Source organism: Falco peregrinus, chromosome Z (genome assembly GCF_023634155.1).
Source record: "Falco peregrinus isolate bFalPer1 chromosome Z, bFalPer1.pri, whole genome shotgun sequence".
In the NCBI taxonomy this organism is placed as follows: Eukaryota; Metazoa; Chordata; class Aves; order Falconiformes; family Falconidae; genus Falco; species Falco peregrinus.
Genome location: NC_073739.1, coordinates 44,884,043 through 44,901,218, shown reverse-complemented (window position 1 = coordinate 44,901,218; position 17,176 = coordinate 44,884,043). Strand labels below are relative to the sequence as shown.

The 17,176-nt window shown below is 41.2% G+C and overlaps 1 protein-coding gene across 6 annotated transcripts in view; it reads right to left on the bottom strand.

Annotated features, from left to right (window-relative positions):
- The window catches only part of PRUNE2 (prune homolog 2 with BCH domain), a 144,161-nt gene that overhangs the window by 48,054 nt on the left and 78,931 nt on the right, over positions 1 to 17,176 (bottom strand). For 5 of the 6 annotated variants that reach the window (XM_055791111.1, XM_055791113.1, XM_055791112.1 and 2 more), the window contains exons 7-9: positions 14,257 to 14,415; positions 6,767 to 13,262; positions 5,463 to 6,291 (exon numbers count right to left, since the gene is read on the bottom strand). In XM_055791111.1, coding sequence (XP_055647086.1) covers positions 5,463 to 6,291; positions 6,767 to 13,262; positions 14,257 to 14,415 — 7,484 coding nt within the window. Of the gene's footprint in view, positions 1 to 5,462; positions 6,292 to 6,549; positions 6,671 to 6,766; positions 13,263 to 14,256; positions 14,416 to 17,176 lie in introns of those variants that run through there. The other variant, XM_055791116.1, reaches the window with a different exon arrangement.

Genomic DNA, 17,176 nt, shown 5'->3' with positions numbered 1-17,176 from the left:
CAGACTTAAAAGCTGCACACTGAGATACACTTTAAGAAGGAACCTGTTTTTAAAACTATCAAAGAAATGCATTAGAAAGCATTTCTAATTACATAGTTCTACCATTATCAGTAGCTGTTTCTACAGCTGTTTATATAAGAGGTTTAATGAAATCGACATACAATCTAGAAATAATTATTCCCATGTGTGTTTTAGCCTTTCTACCATAAAGTTTTTTTGTGTTTTCTTTGGTTTCAAAGGAATCAAGGCCTCTGTAATCACGCTATGGGCATGCACAGATATATCTGCATGTCTCACTGCTATCTCCTACGAAGTCTGAAGTCCTTATCTAACTGACCAAAGACATAAGCTTATTACAAGTTTACTGAACATCAGATAACAAGCACAGGGTAAACTGAGGAGAAAAGAGCATCACAAAAGCAATCTCTATCAGATATGAAAGCCTCAGACAAGAGCAGTATGTTTACAAACATTAACACTGGAAAAAACTTCCATTAGGTTGCATATCTTATCAACAAAAAATGTCTAACCACAAAACATAATGGTTCCATGCTTCCAGAAATAATTGTTAATATGGATTCTTCCCTGCTTTTATTTACTTCTCTGGGCTCCAGCATCACTAGTGTTAAGAACAGGAATAGCCACAGCTATGCACTGAAAAGGCATTTCGTATTAAACAAGTGTTAAGCAACTTCTGAGCCAGATAAGAAAAAAGCCTATAGTAGAAGCTATAGTGACCATATATATTCTGTACCAAGAACTACTGTATCCTTTCCTTGCGGGATGCACAACATTCCATCATGCATTTAATTTTTCACTTAAAACACTCTTAGGTTAACATGGTCCAATTTTGGACTTTAATGCAGGAATTAGTCTAAAAGAATATACTAAGTTCTAAGAATAATTAATGTACCATACCTGAAACACCAAGGCAAACTACTATTGTGTACAAGAATCAAGCTTTTACTTTGGAGACTTACAGAAATTCCTGAAGAACAGCAGAGTTCTTCTCAAAGTGGATCTAACAATACATAGCAGCAAGATGTTAAAACCCCATACAAAACCCCTATAAATCCATGGCCATTAGAATGATTTTTCTAGTGCCAGTGTAAGTTCAAAAATCAGATTATTTTTCTTGAGGTATCTAACAAAGCATCTTACTACTTCAAAGTTATCCCAACTTCATTGTGCTGATTTATACAAATAATTTAAAATCAGATACCTAGACCAGTTTTGTTTTTTTTTCCCCTTTCTAAGAACATCATGGGCATGTAAGCATGGCAAGTCAAACCCTAGGATGCTGCCTGCATGTAATTAATCAGCGTGACTTAAGCAGGGTCAGCATCTGGCTGCTTTTAATTTAAAATGCTTTATGGGAGACAGAGGATTTGACAGCCAATTTGTTCATGTCAGATTTGCAAGCCTGCAACTAGCCAGCACCTCTAAACAACCCTTCCTTTTTTCCATCCCATTCACCATCTATTGGGAGCAGAGGTGGTAAGCATTTTTTGATTCAAGGATTTTCACTAAGAATTACTCATTTGTCAAAAAAAAAGCTTTATTCATTGAAATTAGTTGGTTTTGATGGACTCCCAGGGAAAACCTGCAAGAGATAATGGAGGAAGATGACTTCCAGGGAGTGGACTAGTTCTAACAGACAAACCACCTCGAAGTCAAAGGACATCCAGGTCTCCTATATCCACAAATCCCAAGCTGCCCTTCCACAGAAATGTGCAGGCAGAACCAAGCAGCTGTTGGTGATTTGCTTGTTTTGCTTCTTCCAGATTTTGCAGACAATTTCACTGTAGAAGAATGAAGCTGGGTTAAGCAGCATTGATAATATAGAACTGTGGGTTGGCTTCAGGGGTGGTGGGTTGGCTGATGTAGATAAGGTGCAGCTGTGGCTGGTTAAGTGGTTGAAAGCCAATGAAGAAAGAGCAGCTGAGGAAGAGAAGGTGAGAGAGAACACAAGCCCCAGATGAGGAGAAGGCAGCAGAGGGACTGGTATGAGATAGTAAAAGACCTTGTTGCAGCTTGACAGTTTGGAGAGTGCTGTCACAATTGGTGCCCTGTGTGAGGCCCTGCAGATTATGAGACTGAGTGTAATGAGTGGCGACAGCGGCAATGGCTATGCCAGGGGATGTTTGAAGTTTTGAGTGGTAGTGGCAGCACCCGACGAAGCAAAGACAGGCGGGGATAGCCTGCGATTCAGATCACGTTGAGATAGGCGGGAAGAGCCTGGGGATCTCGATCAGCCACCAGTAAAGGTGAGCCGTTGGGATCAAAGAGAAGGAAGCCTGACTGCCGTGGAGTTAAGAGACTGAGGGTAACGGGCGATAGTGGCGGAGTACACAGCCAGATGTGGCAGCAGCCCACAGCGGCGGGTCCAGAGCGGGTCCAGCCAGACAGCAGTGATGGCTGTGCCGAGGGAAGGTGTGGGAGCAGCGCGGTGCCATGGGTGGCTCCCGCCATTGCTGCTGCTGCTTGGCTTGGCGGTATTCTTGCTGGTGTTTATGTGCTTGTTGAAGGTGTCTGCAGTTGAAGAAGAAATGGGCGACCACAAAGATGTTAAGAAGTTTTTCAGGACACAGAATGATGTGTTAGTGCTGTATTCTAGATCTGCTGCTGCTGCAAGCTCATTCAGGTTACTGTCCGGTATGATCCAAGAGGCGAAAGGACAAGGCACTATAACAGGGGTCCTCAAACTACAGCCCCCCAGGGTCCTCAATCTGGCCCCCCGTATTTACAGACACTGCCCCCCGCTGGGCGCTGGGGGGGGAAACCAAGCAGCCACAGATGGCTGCCTGCCACTGCATCCGCGCGCCGGCCCCTTGGTTAAAAACTTTGAGGACCCCTGCACTATAAGTTCATCACAAGCCCCCTCTGAAGAAAACAAAATCCCAGATGCTAAGAAAGCAGATAAGAAAGGTGATCAACCTGTAGAAGCTGAAAAGCCCAAGATAAAAGTGAAGAAGGAATTCAGGGACAAGTCGTCTGGACTGTATGAAAAGTTTATTTGTAAAAAGTTTGTGATGGTTGGTAAAAACATGAGGTACGAAATGTTAAAAAGGAAAAAAAAAAGGGGTGGGGAACTGTAGAGGAATTATAGAGGACTGTATGAAAAGTTTATTTGTAAAAAGGACATGATGGTTGGCAAAAACATGAGGTATGAAATGTTAAGAAAAAAAGGGGGAATTGTAGAAGAATGAAGCTGGGTTAATTAGCATTATTAATATAGAACTGTGGGTTGGCTTCAGGGGTGGTGGGTTGGCTGATGTAGATAAGGTGCAGCTGTGGCTGGTTAAGTGCAGTGGTTGAGAGCCAATGAAGAGAGGGCAGCTGAGGAAGAGAAGGTGAGAGAGGAAGAAGCAGAGAGAACACAAGCCCCAGATGAGGAGAAGGCAGCAGAGGGACTGGTATGAGATAGTAGAAGACCTTGTTGCAGCTTGACAGTTTGGAGAGTGCTGCATTTCCGAATTTCTACTTTTCCTTCTGGAATGCAAGACAGAAGCTTGGAGGACTGGGTGCAACAGAAATGTTGTGCTAAGCAGCTCTACTTCTAAAAAGTTTCAAGGTCAAACTCTTCGCATTTGGTTTACTTCAGACCATACAGAACCGGGGAGTGCTCGTTTTCTGCTAACCCTTGTGAAGATTTGCCCCTTTCTTGAGGACTGTAAATGCTAACCTGCATCAATAAAAGCTGTCACTGCCCTACCAAAACAGAGCCCCTCTCATGTCATATTCTCCTCAGTGCTGTCTGTCTGGTTAGATTGAATAGATTTCAGTCCGGGGCAGTGTATGAGGGCAATTATGCTATATACTACTACTCAAAATCTTGTTTGTCAAGAAAACCTTAACTCCTATACAGGTGCTTAAGTTTAAGCCTGCAAGTAACATTATTATATTTCAGAATTTCTGAGACTGGGGGTTCTGTTCAGGATGAAGCCTGCACTTAGTATATGTTAAAAACAACTAAGCTATAACAGTGTCTAATCTTGTGGTAGTGATACACTCTCTGAAAATTGTGAAAATGTTTGGAGGGAAGGTATTTTAACATCTGTGGGAAGATAAAACACAGCTACTGAACTGCTCATTCCTGAAATCTTAATAAAATGTGAGCTGTTTGGGGTGGGGACAAAGCTAGCAAAAAGCTGTGGTTTTCCATCACAGATTATTTGTACATGCTGTTATCAGACTTATACTATCATACACAGCCATGCCACTTGTAAGGGGAAAAAAGCTTACTGCTAAAATTGCAAAATTGTTAGTGAAAATTTCAAAAAGTAAAGTCTAAAATTTAAGATACTTAAAACCTGATAAATAGAAGTTGTGTATGTGTTGTGTATTCTACACTGAACTGACAAGTGCTTGGGAGAAACTTGAAAAAAAGCAAAAATCAGTCTTGCATTTCACAAAAACAGTACATTTCCAAGTGTTTCATACCACATATGCTCTTTTGACTAAGTGCAGTTTGAAAGGAGTAACAAGTACAAAGCAGTTACACTCCCTAGTTTTATTTGTACAGGGAAGTTTCTTTTACTGCTCATAGGAATTTCACTGTATAAATATAATGCCAGGTTCCTCTTGATAAAACTGCAGCATGTCAGCTGCAGATGTCCAGGAGAAATGAGGTCAGACTTCCACATTTGCTTCTCTGAGGTTACCCTACAAGTCCACTGTAGCAGTTACATCTCCTGGTTGTAAAAGAAGAGAAGGCAACAGCTGAAGCACCCTCTCCAAAACATTACAGTAAATGGAGTCAAGAAGGTCATCTCTCTCTCCATCTGGTGACACAACAGAGAGACAGCAGGCATAGTAATTCTGACAGCATGGAGGATGCACTTCCACCCAAAGGCAGGTGCAAAATACACTCAAACTTCCTCAACTGCCAGTCCAGTCAAAGCAGACAGAACTGCTGCTCTGATCTGACTACAGCTTAAAAATAGTCACAAAGACCGTAATTTCCTATCACACTTTTCTCTATGAACAGCACCTTCTTCTGACTCTAAACCTTAATTCCCTCCTATCATCCTTCCCAGCTTTGCATTAGGCAGAGATAGTACTTCACTTCCATCCCTCCCATAATCTCATCATTGGCATTGTATCTGGACTGGTAATACCATCAGTACCTGGCTTTGGCCTGCGTTCCCTGGCCATATCTGTTTCAGATTTAAAGGCAGCTTATGAAGCCTATGGAACTTCACAGAAGGAAGATGGACTTCTGAAGTGGCCTTACAAGCTTCTGCATTGTGAAACAATCCTAATTTAGCTCTTATCAAGCAACCAAGAAGCAAGACTCTGTTTTTAGAAAGGAAGGAATACAATGTTACTTAAGTCATAAAAATATAATTAGTACTTCAGACTTGAAAGTCCTGCTATCTATTCATATAATGTCATACACCTCAATAACATTGATAACAAGTCAACAGAAGACTAAAGGAAATGGGTTGGGTTTTCCTTACCCTGATTTTTGACTCAGTTCTCTTTCACTGCTGAGAAGCACCGTTTCCTCCTTCATTTCTTGTCCTGTTGTTATGTTATTACCAAGTCTCTGTTGAGAACTTGATTCCCATGAACCATCACCACCAACCACGGGCAGCACATGAGCTCCTGCAGTGCCCGAACTCCCATCCTCACTTGTCAGGCTATCTGAAGGGTAACAGCCCTCATGTTCAAATGATTTCTGAAGGGGAGTTTCTACCTGAAATTCTGCCTGAGTGTCAAGAATCAATTCCTGTGCTACGACAGCTGCCAGTTTACCACCAGAATGTCCAGACCCCAATTCTGGCATCTCTAAGTCAGCAGAAATGTCTTCAGGTGATACATCACTGACCTCATTTTGACCCAATATAATCCAGCCCTCATCTTGCCCACAGCTTCCTCGTGAACTTGTTTCATCATCCAGTTTCTGCGGTACAACAGAACTTTTCAATTCTAAGTGAACAGCATCCCATTCAGTCCCGCAAACAAAGCGATCTTCCCTTTCATTTGTAATGGAGATTGGCTGAAAGGCATCTGAGGGGCCTGGTGAAAAGCCTTCATGAGATGCTGTTTGTTCAGCTACATGAGCTTCTTGAAATGCAAAATCGCTTTCCTTTCTTTCAAGGGAATCCTTCGCTGAAGGTGTATTTTCTTCCTCAGTAACAAGGATGTAATCCATCTCCAGTGAAGCTGGATCCTGGTGCACCTGCATCCTCACATCTTCCTCACCCTCTGTACTTTTCAGTTCAGGGCTCTCAGAGGAATTTCTCAGCTTATTCCCCCTGCAAAGCAGGGAGTCAGTGCCAGCTTCTAAAAGAACAGGCAAACAGAAACTCCTTTTAGTTTTCAAATTACTATTGCAGTCACCATGATTGCTTTAAATCAGTAGAGTGAGGTAAAGCTCTTCTCAGTTCACTTTGTTCTGTTAATGTGTACTTGAATTTTACAACACCATCATCGTCATTATTGTTAGAGATTACACATTAACACCGCAACCCTTCCTAAGGGACAGATGGTTCCCTTCCTAAGGGACAGATGGTTCCGTGTCCCATACGCTAGGCCCCGTACGCACCACAGAAATGTTCCTACTTCAACGTTTAAAAGCTTTAGCTCTGCCCAGAAGGGCGATGCTAGAGGCCTTCCCATGCACAGAGGATGCAACGTACATCACGGGACACTCCCAGACCCCGCACTTCACGCAAGGGCTCGCCACCCGGCAGCACACCCCAGCCGCTGCCCCTCCCCCGCCCCCGGCCCCCGCCCCCCGCCCCGGGGGCCGCCTTACCATCGGGCGGTCGCCCGTCGCCACCTGGCGGTGAGCCCAGGCCACGCGCCTCTGCCGCGGGTTTTGCAGCCGGAACCGCCGGGGCTCCCGCCGTCCCCGGTACCGACGCGTCATCTCCCCGAAGGCGCTCTGCGCGCGCCTCAGGCACCTGATCGGTAACGCTGCTGTCTGCGGTCGTTCGGATGCCTTCTGCACCCTCCGTAGGAGCTGGCCGTGGCGAAGGTTTTTCCAAAGAAACACTGTCACAAAATGGCTGCTGCAACAGGAGCTCGTTCTCTGCACACTCTCCGCTGCCAGAGTGTTCCGCGTCAGAAGATAGGCGGGATGGTGGACTAGGTACCACTGGCGACTGGTCACTGGGCATTCCCCTAAATACACCAACAGCATGTTCAATTACATCTTCAGGTTCTTTTCCCATGTCATCAACCAGCTGATCATTTGAATCAGATTCGTGGCCTTCACCACCACCAGGCAGAAAGGATTTGGGAAAAAATACTTCCTTATCCCTTGATTCCCCTCCTGCGGCTTCGCTGCCTACTACTGGCAGCATACTTGTGCCACCACCTATGCCTGCCAGGACATCAGCCACTGATGCGTTCCTGGTGTTATGCTCTGCTCCTGTCTCAGATTCATCCACACATTCTTCTGACATGTATCGCTCACCAGCAGTTACTGCTGTATGGTCAGTATCGGAATATTTCCCAACTTCAGCCAAGGCACTAACTTCTTTTAAGCTTTCTTCTGCCCTGTCAAGTAGAGTGAAATCCATCGGAACCAAATGCGTTCGGGAGGTTGCTATCCAAGCTGTATCAGCTGGTGTTCCTTGACGGCTTGCAGAAGTAAAACTTTCATGGAACGTGTCTTTCAGATCTAAGGATGTCACTTGTAAAACTTCATTGTTAAGTTCAGCCAACTGGATCGGGTCAGTAAAAAGTTTATTTTCTGGACCATATTCTTCCAAAATTGCAAATTCAGGAGGCTCATGATCATTAGAAGAGATTAGCTGACAGGATTCATTGGTCTTTCCCTGTTCATAGGCCTGGAGACTACCACTTTGATACTGCCTCTCTAACTTCTGCATTACTAACTGCCTCTTTGAATCTTCCTCTTTACCCATATTTGACCACACATGAACTGGCTGACTATCTTTGTCTCCAGGCTCCACCCCAATCTGAGAAAATGGGATAGAAGCATGCTTAGCTTCATACTCCTGGCACACGTCAGGACTGCTTGATGCTTGTGAACTATTGCCTTGGTCACAGTGACTTAATATATCAGAATTTTCACCATCTGATTTCAAAGTGACAGTCTGCTCAGCATTTGTCCACAGGTCAGGGTCCACTGAAAACAGCCGATTACTTTCTTGTGTGTTATCCTGTAAAATATCTGGGCTAAGTGTAGTTTGGGGAACTAATATACTCCACCCTGGGCTTGACTTCTGTGTCATTTCAAAAGATAAGTCTTCTACAGTGAAAGCGTCTGGCAAGGAGTTGTGCACTTCTGATCTTTCACAGGTTTCCCACTGTTGTTCTTGAGGAATGAGACTTGCATTTCCCCCATTGTCTTTTGGTAGATCCACTACTGGGATTTCTTGAACTGATGTATTTGGCATACCTCGTTCCTCATCTGAAAAAGGATTCTGTGCAGTCAGTCGATTTTCCTCATCTGTAGGAAACAACTGCTCTTTCAAGCCCCTTTCTTCTTTATCCAGTATGAAAGGATCAAATTGTTTGAACTGCTCCGTGTCTTGATTTATCTGACTATCAGGAATATTCATAGGATGTACTAGACTTTCATTTTCTTCTTCATCACAGTACAGGGCGGGAGGCTCATTTCCACCATTATTGGCCTTAATGAAATGTGCTTCCGTTAGTTCTTCATCTTGTGAAGGTGAACCCCAGGAGTCCTCCTTACTAGTTGTTAACTGGTTTGTTGCAGAGTGACTTGAAGCAGAATACTGATCTTCCAATTGCTTTTTTTCACAAGGTTGTGAATTCCACCATTCTGAACTGTCATCTGGAAAACCAAATGTTCCTACTGTGGATTTTGCATCAGTTCTGAAATCAGCTTCTAATGACATACTCCACATATCTACAGCTTTTGAAGAATACTCTTCTTTATCATCAACAGCTAAAGTCGGTGTAGTATCTTCACGCCTTTCATAAAAACATGAGTCTTCTCCGCTGCTTGTTTCTTTACTAAAAATACTCACCTGGGCTTTTTTCTGAAGTGTTTCCCAGTGACCTAAATATTCATTATACACCGTTCCAGTCAAGTCCTCCTGCAACAGTTTCCTAGCTTTAATTGTTTCAGGATTTTCATTGAAGATGCCTACCTGGACCTCCTCTCCCACCTTGGTTTTTGCATCTAAATTGTCTTCAAGACTTGTTGCATTGGATTGAGCATAGTCCTCTCCAACTTCAGACACTATATGCTGTTTGTTTTCATACATGGAATCTTCACAAATTGCTTCTGGACATGCCTCTGAATTCTCTGAATCCTCATTTATGTCAGGACTTGATAACGAAGAAACAGTATCATCATCTACATGGGCATTCCAAAAATGTAAGCTTTTAGGAACGTTGTTCTGGTCGGTGCTTGTTTCAAATCCTTCTTCACATTCATTCCCAAATTCATTCCTTTTACAGGCACCTTCAAGATATTTACTATCTTTAATATCCCAAATATCCCTACTTCCTTTGTCATGACTGGCAACTGGAAGGTCTCCCCACACATTCACAGATGCATCACTTAAATCAGGACTTGTTCCACTTGAGTGTGCATAATCATTTATTGAATCACTCCACACATTATCTTCTTCCAAATAGCTTTTGATTTGTATATCCTTTGAAAGGCTACTTATGGTGTTTGCCATTTCAAGGACTTCACTTGCCTCAGGACTTGTTTCAGGAGATTGCAAATCTTCACATGGCTGTGAATTCCAAGCAGTTTGGGGAAAACTGTCATTCAGCATTACACATGGCCCTCTGCAAAGATTATTAGCAGGTTCTACATTTTCAGAGTTTTCATTTCTCCCAGAACCTATTTCATGTGAAAATGAATTTTCCACCACAGACATATCTGTAATGTCAGGAACACTGACATATCCAGGAGAGGGACTCTTCTTAAACTCATCTATGAAAGACTTTTCGTAAGACATGTTCAGTTCAGAGCTATTTTTGAAAGACACTAACTCAGAATCAGAAATGCCCAGATGGCCAGGAATCACTTCATGTAAGCTCTCTTTCACTTCTCCCAGAGCTTCTTGTGGTTCAGTCATCAAAGGAATTGACATGGCTAGGCGACAACCCCTCTTTCCAGAGTCATTCCAGATGCCAGAGCTTCCAGGCATTTTAGAAGAATTATTTTCAGGGTTATCACTACCCTTATCAGAACCTTCCGAGATACTTTCCATCTCGGGACTTGTTGCATCCTCCATCACTGTAGTCTCCTTTTCCACTTTCTTGGAAAGCAGCTGTGATGTTTCACTGTAATTGTAGGTGTGTGGTCTGGGGTCATCAAAAGATTCGTAATTTCTGCCTTCCTCGGAAGCACTTGAAGAAGATTCTGCATTACTCTGTGACAAGTCTTTCCTCTCCTCCTGACTACCTGGATTAGTTTGATTGGGAAATGACTCATTCTCTGTGACCAACACTTCCAAATTAACACTATTCCTCATTTTTTCTGGGGAGCTGGGAACTTCAGTTGTTGACCTGTTTTCTTCCGAATCAGCATTACATGAAGATTCACTGTCCTCTTGCACTGGTTTATTACAAACGTCACTAATCATTTCCTGTCCACTTGTCTCATCTGTTCTTTTATATACCTCTTTTCCTTTCTGAGAGATGACAATGGCATTGTCCCAGCCTTCCTCACAACCCTGTTCACTGTGTAAACTCCATGAGTTCAGCTGCTGTGCTGAATCCTGACTATCCAGCTTTTCATCAACATCAGCAGTGTTTTGTGCTGCCTTCTTACCAAGTATCTCACTCCCTAAGTCACATATCTTCAAATCCAAACCATTCCCAGTGTCTGAAGTTGGTGTAGATGTGTCTGTGTCTTCTACAGAAACACCGATCACTGCTGCTGCATTTTCAGCTGCCGCCTGTCTAGTATTTAATTCATTCTGTGGCAGCAATAAGTCATTCACTGTTTGATCGTACACTGGTGGTGGTGGTTTGTTTTCAGATATAGAAAAAATATTTTCACTGGTATGTATTTCAGTTGAAAAACACTGATTAGCTGTTTGTTCTGAATTAAGGAAAGGTTTAGCAGAGGCAGGAAGAGCAGTAATTTCAGAAATTCTTTCTTGTAACTGGGTGACATTATTTAGGGGAGTGTTCCAGATGTCTGTGTTTCCGCCACTTGAAAAAGCAATGTTTCTAGGAGATAATGCTTCCTTACTTGCTTTCTCAAGTACTTTTGGCTCAGCCAAACCTGGGTTCATCAATTTATCAGTAACCGTTTCTTCGTCAAAATCTTTGTCCTCATTTTCTCCTTCATCTTCCACATATGTAGGAGATGTATATGAATCAGATGTTGAATAATTGGTGTCTGGTGGAGAAACAACTAAATCTTCACCTACGTTTGATGAACCAAGATCTGAGTGTTTATATAAGAAGGTATGCTCCCATGGCACTACTACTTTTGTTACTTCTTTCCTGATGTTTTTATCATACATATTCCAGGTCTCTATATTTTCAAATTGTTTTGGTCTATGTTTAGGGTCACCAGTTACAGTTTTTTCCTCTATTTGCAACTTGGAATTATTTTGCATATTGTTGAAACCAGAATTTGTATTTTCAGATTTTCCATATTCTTCTACTGAATAATATCTTTCTTTATCCCAGGCTTCTGGAGAAACCTGGATAGGTGGACTTTCGGTCCCATTGTCCACTGTGATTTCTGAAGACTCTGATAAACTAGTTTTTGGTATGGCCCATTTCTCAGGAATAGTCACTGATTTTTTTTCTTTATCCAGTTTGGGCATGTTCCATACATTTTCTGAGGCTCTAGCAGTATCTCCTGCATCAAACTTGGACCAGACTTTGTAAGAGTCTGCAGCTAGCTGATTACCTTTCCCTTCACTACTACGCCATGCATCTGACATCATAGGTGTTGGCTGTCTGACCTTCCACAGGTCATTAAAGCTCTCTGGTTCTTGCTTTGTCTCTTCTAAAGAAGCAGTTTGCAACCGTGAATGTTCACTGTTTTTCTCTTTATTCTCATGGCTCCAATTATCTTGTTTAAACTGATTATCCCACAGACCTGCTCTCATGTATTCCATTTGCTTTGGCTGGTTTTGGAGGAATACAGAATCTGAGGCTCTTCTATCAATATGTTGTCGTAGCAAGGGACTTTCTTTACAATCTTTCCATAAGACAGGGCTCTGAAATACAGATTCCTGCTCACTTGAACTCCATGTATCAGCATTTCTGGACTCTAGGTCAAAGCCATCCCACCAGCTCCCATACCTAACACGAGACTGAGAATAATTTGTGCCATCTATTTCATTCATTTTTTTAATGACATCTTGTGGGAAAAATAAAGGCTGCCCATTATCTAATGGTGAAATTTCTACAAGACTGTTGACAGGAGTTGGTGGAATTCTCGAATCAGCAGTTTTCAACATTTCTGGTGAAGAAGAATCACCTTCAGCTAAATCGATCAAACTTGTTTTCTCACACATTTCTCCTGGATTCTCATCAAATTCAGCTGAATTGTCTTCCTCGTTTGTTGTCATAAGTAAGTCAGTTGAATAATTTGTTTTATTATTTTCTAGCAGGTTTGCTTCGTCAAGTTCTTTCTGCACAGTGAGTTGTCCTTCTGATGAATCACTATTAAGGAAATAGTCGTCTGCTGGGGAGCAATCAACAGAACGAGAAGATGACTCGGATGGAGCTGCAACCACAGGTGCTAGATCAAAATTGAAAAGATCAAAGTTATCGCTATTGTCTCTAGACTGAGGTTTTTGTTCTTCAGCTATTGCTCCTTCAGGAATAGGGCTATAGGAGTCAAAGCCAGGCAGAAGACTGTGATGGGAAGCAGCACCTTCTGCAACAGGGCTATCATCACTAAGAAAAACAGAACTCTCCTTGGAAGACCGGCTGCTTCTAATGGTAGCCAATCCACTGTCTGGACTCACAAGGTCTACATTAACATCAATGTGGGCTTGCATAGATCCATTTAGATCTTGAGGATTTTCTATAAAATTTGCAGAACTGGGCTGTGGTTCTACATCAGAACCATATAACTCCGTAATACCAGAAGAGCCTTGTGAAAGTGGAGCACTTCCAGCAACAGCTTCAGTAGAAGAAGTTCTACTGTTTGATACCATTTCTGGTTGTCTTCTATTTATAACTTCCTTAACTAGAAGAAAAATTTGATCACAGGTCACCAAAGAGTTTTGTTGATAAATGAGTATTTGGTCACATCCACATTCTAGAGGATCCAGCTCCAAACAAGGATTCTGACATTCTTCTAATTCACAGCAGATCTGTTGAAAAAGAGGATGTTTCAAAATCCATTTCAATCATGGGCATAAGGGCATATATTGACTACTTCACTGTGTAACACAGCCGTACCTATCTACTCCTATTAATCTACTTCTTGCCCATTTCACTGTAACAGCCTTATTATGATCCCTAAACAGATGAAGTATTAAAATAGATCAATAGAAAATATGTATTATATAGTTAGTCAGAATATTTACTTGAAGTTATACCACTTGACTTTTAAGTTCACTTTTCATTAGTAAAAAAAAATCCAACAGAATGTTTAGTTGGTGCCTTAAGAAATCTGACTAAAATATGTAAGAGTACATGAGAAAAGTATTTCTACAATAGTATAATTGGATTAATTAAATACATCTATATTGACCTTGAAAGTACGAGTCATTTAGCCACCTGTGCCTAAGATCAGATTAAGACAGAAAAAAAGTTAGAAAAGTTGCTGCTGAGATGATTTCTTCCATCTGAGGACAAATACAGTAAAAAAAAAAAAAAAAAGGACAACAACCTGGCTTTGGACAAATTAACATTCTAGTAATAATTTGGCTTCATTTCAGAGCTTAAATTATTTAGTGATAACATATACATAGATGAGTTCAGGTCATTACCATTTACAATGTGTTTGCTCATCCCTCACTGTCAAAGACTCATTTGTGTAGACCACAATACAAAACCAAGGCAAAACTAGTTAAAAAAAAATAAATCATTCTGTTTTAGCTAAATTGAAAAATCTTATCTCTTTCTTTATTTCCTGTAACTGTGCAGTTTTTCTGTTAGGCTGGTCTGAAACAATCATAAATATCATAATCTTTCATTTTGCATCATATAAGTAATGCAGCCATTTCAAATAGCTATGCAATTGCCAGACAAGAGCAGCTACTTTTTGACCCCACTTAATTATTCAACATTTTAGCGTATTCTACTTTTAAAAATTATTTTTTTCAGGAAGGACGTTATTTAATTCTTTTTCCAGGTACTTACTTGATTGCCTAGCTCTAGGTTTTCTGAGCATACCGCTATTTGTCGTTTTGTTTGCTTCTCATCTGACAAACAGTTGGCCAAAATGACAAGTACATCAAACCCATATTTATCTATGAATGCTTTCAGATCATCAACGAGACTCCTGTGTAATACGCAGTCCTGAAATATGGTAAGAAATTAAAAGAAATGTCAGCATCTTTTCCATGCTCCTTCCATCCAAATCTGTGGTGAAAATAGTCTGAAACATTAATAATCATCAGTGTCTCTAACTGGCAACAGAATTCAATTCCATTTTTCAAAACAGCGATGTGCTTTAAAAAAAAATTAAGAACCAGTCTCACAGCACAGTAACGGACTTTTACTGCTGAAAAATGCTAAAATACTCAGTGCAGGTTTTGCCTTCTTGAAACTGCTGCTGAAACAGAATTCTTTCTTGTTCCTGCTACTTGCATTCACAAGGTTGCTTAAAGTATTGGATTACTGCCATTTCTTGAATAAAACCCCTTTTTTTCTAGAAAATACAAATGATTTATGAAATTGGAGACGTCAATATTTTATTTAAAATAACAGATGTTAAAATAATAGTATCAGGGTGCAAAATCAAGCACTCAAAAGGAAACTGAATGTGCTAACTTGATTTTGCAGCCCTTTATATGTACCTATGATGATGTTGCATGTTTGTCTACAATTTCACCATGAATTATTCCTTTAGATTCCTTTATTTCTGCTCTTTGAATTCTTTGAATGTGCAAGTCTCCCAAACAATAACCCCTCAAAATAAGGACAGAGTAAGGTCAAATAGTTTTAAAATCTCTTTGCATTAAAAAAATGCTTATTTTCATACACACCCCACATGAAATACACAGGAGGTGAACACTGCATTTGTCATTCCTATTCTCACTTATACTTGGACTCACCCTATGTTGAATTATCTAGATTCTGCAACATAAACCATACATCCCCCTTTCTCACATGGGGACGTAATGCACAAAGTATAAATGTCTCCTTTCAGTCCTCAGTTCTGATAGCTGCCAGTGAACAGTCTTAGAAATGTTATTTTCTCCTTTATGTTTCTACTATTTGTATTTGAGAAAATTTTTGTCATCTTCCAACTAATAGTTCTTCTGATGCTGCCAAGCTACACTGGCCCTGAATAAACAGCAGTTCATCATGAACACAACACAACTGTATAGGCAGATTGGCATGTTATTCCCCTGCATCTGTCTCCTACCTAATAGATTACTGTTTTGGTTACATATATATAAATACTATTTATTATTCTACTCAAATGTGTCCATAAAATGCATCTCCCTCCCTGTAAATTAAACTTAAACCAAAAAAATCTGCTTGTCAAATGCTTTGGAAGTAGATTCCAAGATATGAGATTAAATTCTACTTTGATATTCACATAGGACCTAAAATAGAGTTTTATGTGAAATTCATGCACAGCAATGCACAAACAGAAGTCAGCTGTCAGTTTAGTGGGGGACATTCAGATATGAAATCTAAATAGGAGATTATGGTAAGGAACTATGGTAAGTTCAAAACCAAGGTTTGAACATCCAAACCAGTAACATTTTTCTGAAGACTCAAGTGTTGGGTATATTAGGAAAAAGTACCAAAATGTGCTTGTGCTTAAGCATCAAAAAATTACTTCAGTTATCACATTCCTAAATGCAGCTGGAATAATTAAAATCTATTTGAATAAAAAATTTGAACCACAGCAGATTCAAAACCATCCTGGTAACTCTTTATCTCAGTTACCCACTCACAGTCAATTCAAAAAGATTGGGAGGTCACAGGGAAGGGCATGGAGCAAGCACAGATCTAATTCTGCAAGAAGGTTCATAGGTGTACATAAGGTAACTAAAAAAATAATAATTCTAAAAAATGTCCAGCCTTCATGCCTCATGATGCTTTATCCTCTATATTGCTTGTATCAGCTTGAAAATGCAAGGAATTAGAAAATTTCTGTTAAAACCACACGACTGAACTGGAAGCCTCATGAAAGTGACATTGACTAAGGTAGAATCTGCCACCATCTCAGACCACAGCTGGAACTCACAAAGTGGTAGGCTGGGGAGTGCCGAAAATCCCTGCTTTCTGCAGTAGAGGGAGGAAGCTCTTAACCTGCCTACATGTCAAGGCAGAACTCCCCACTCACAACCATGGCCAACTGGAGAGCCAACACCTGCACGCAGGGCGATCAGAGGTATGTTTCTAGGTTTTAAGGCCAAGGACCACTAGGGCATCACGGAGCAAGAAGATACAACATCCAAATGCTTAGCAGCCACTTGTTGATGGGAATGGTCACCACAGCAAGGGTGTGGCCGTACAATGAAAGGTCAATTCTATCAGTCAGAGCGGGAACTAAAGATGCATATGGTCATGGTAAACCCCCTGAAGGCGTTAAAATCTGAATTTGCCTCGTGCCCTGTTTGTTGCTAACTTCTGTCACGCGATCAAAAGCAACACTGAGGAACTGACACAGCAGCTGGTGATCCAGTAGCCTTGCTGCTCTAAGTGGGGAAGTTGACAAGTACATATTCCTGGTGAAGCAATCGGATGAGACAGCTTCACATTGGGCCACATTAATATAAACAATAACAAACGGATCTGTACTGCCTATGTAATTACCTGATCCAGCTACTTGAGGTTCTCTCAGCTTCCTCTATGCTCTCAAACTTCCTATTATGCAGAGTACGTATTTCTCCTGCTTGAGGTTCTCAGCATGTTGATGACCGAGAGAACCACAAAGGTTAACTCTAAACAGGTTACCTGTCCCTCTCCATTGGGCACAAGCTGCAGAAGGAGATCAGTTATGTATACATGTTTTTTCCTCTGTGCTTCACGTCCAGCTTGGCCTTTGGGCTATGTTGTGCTAAACATATTCTTTGGGCGCAGAGCAAACTAGATCAGC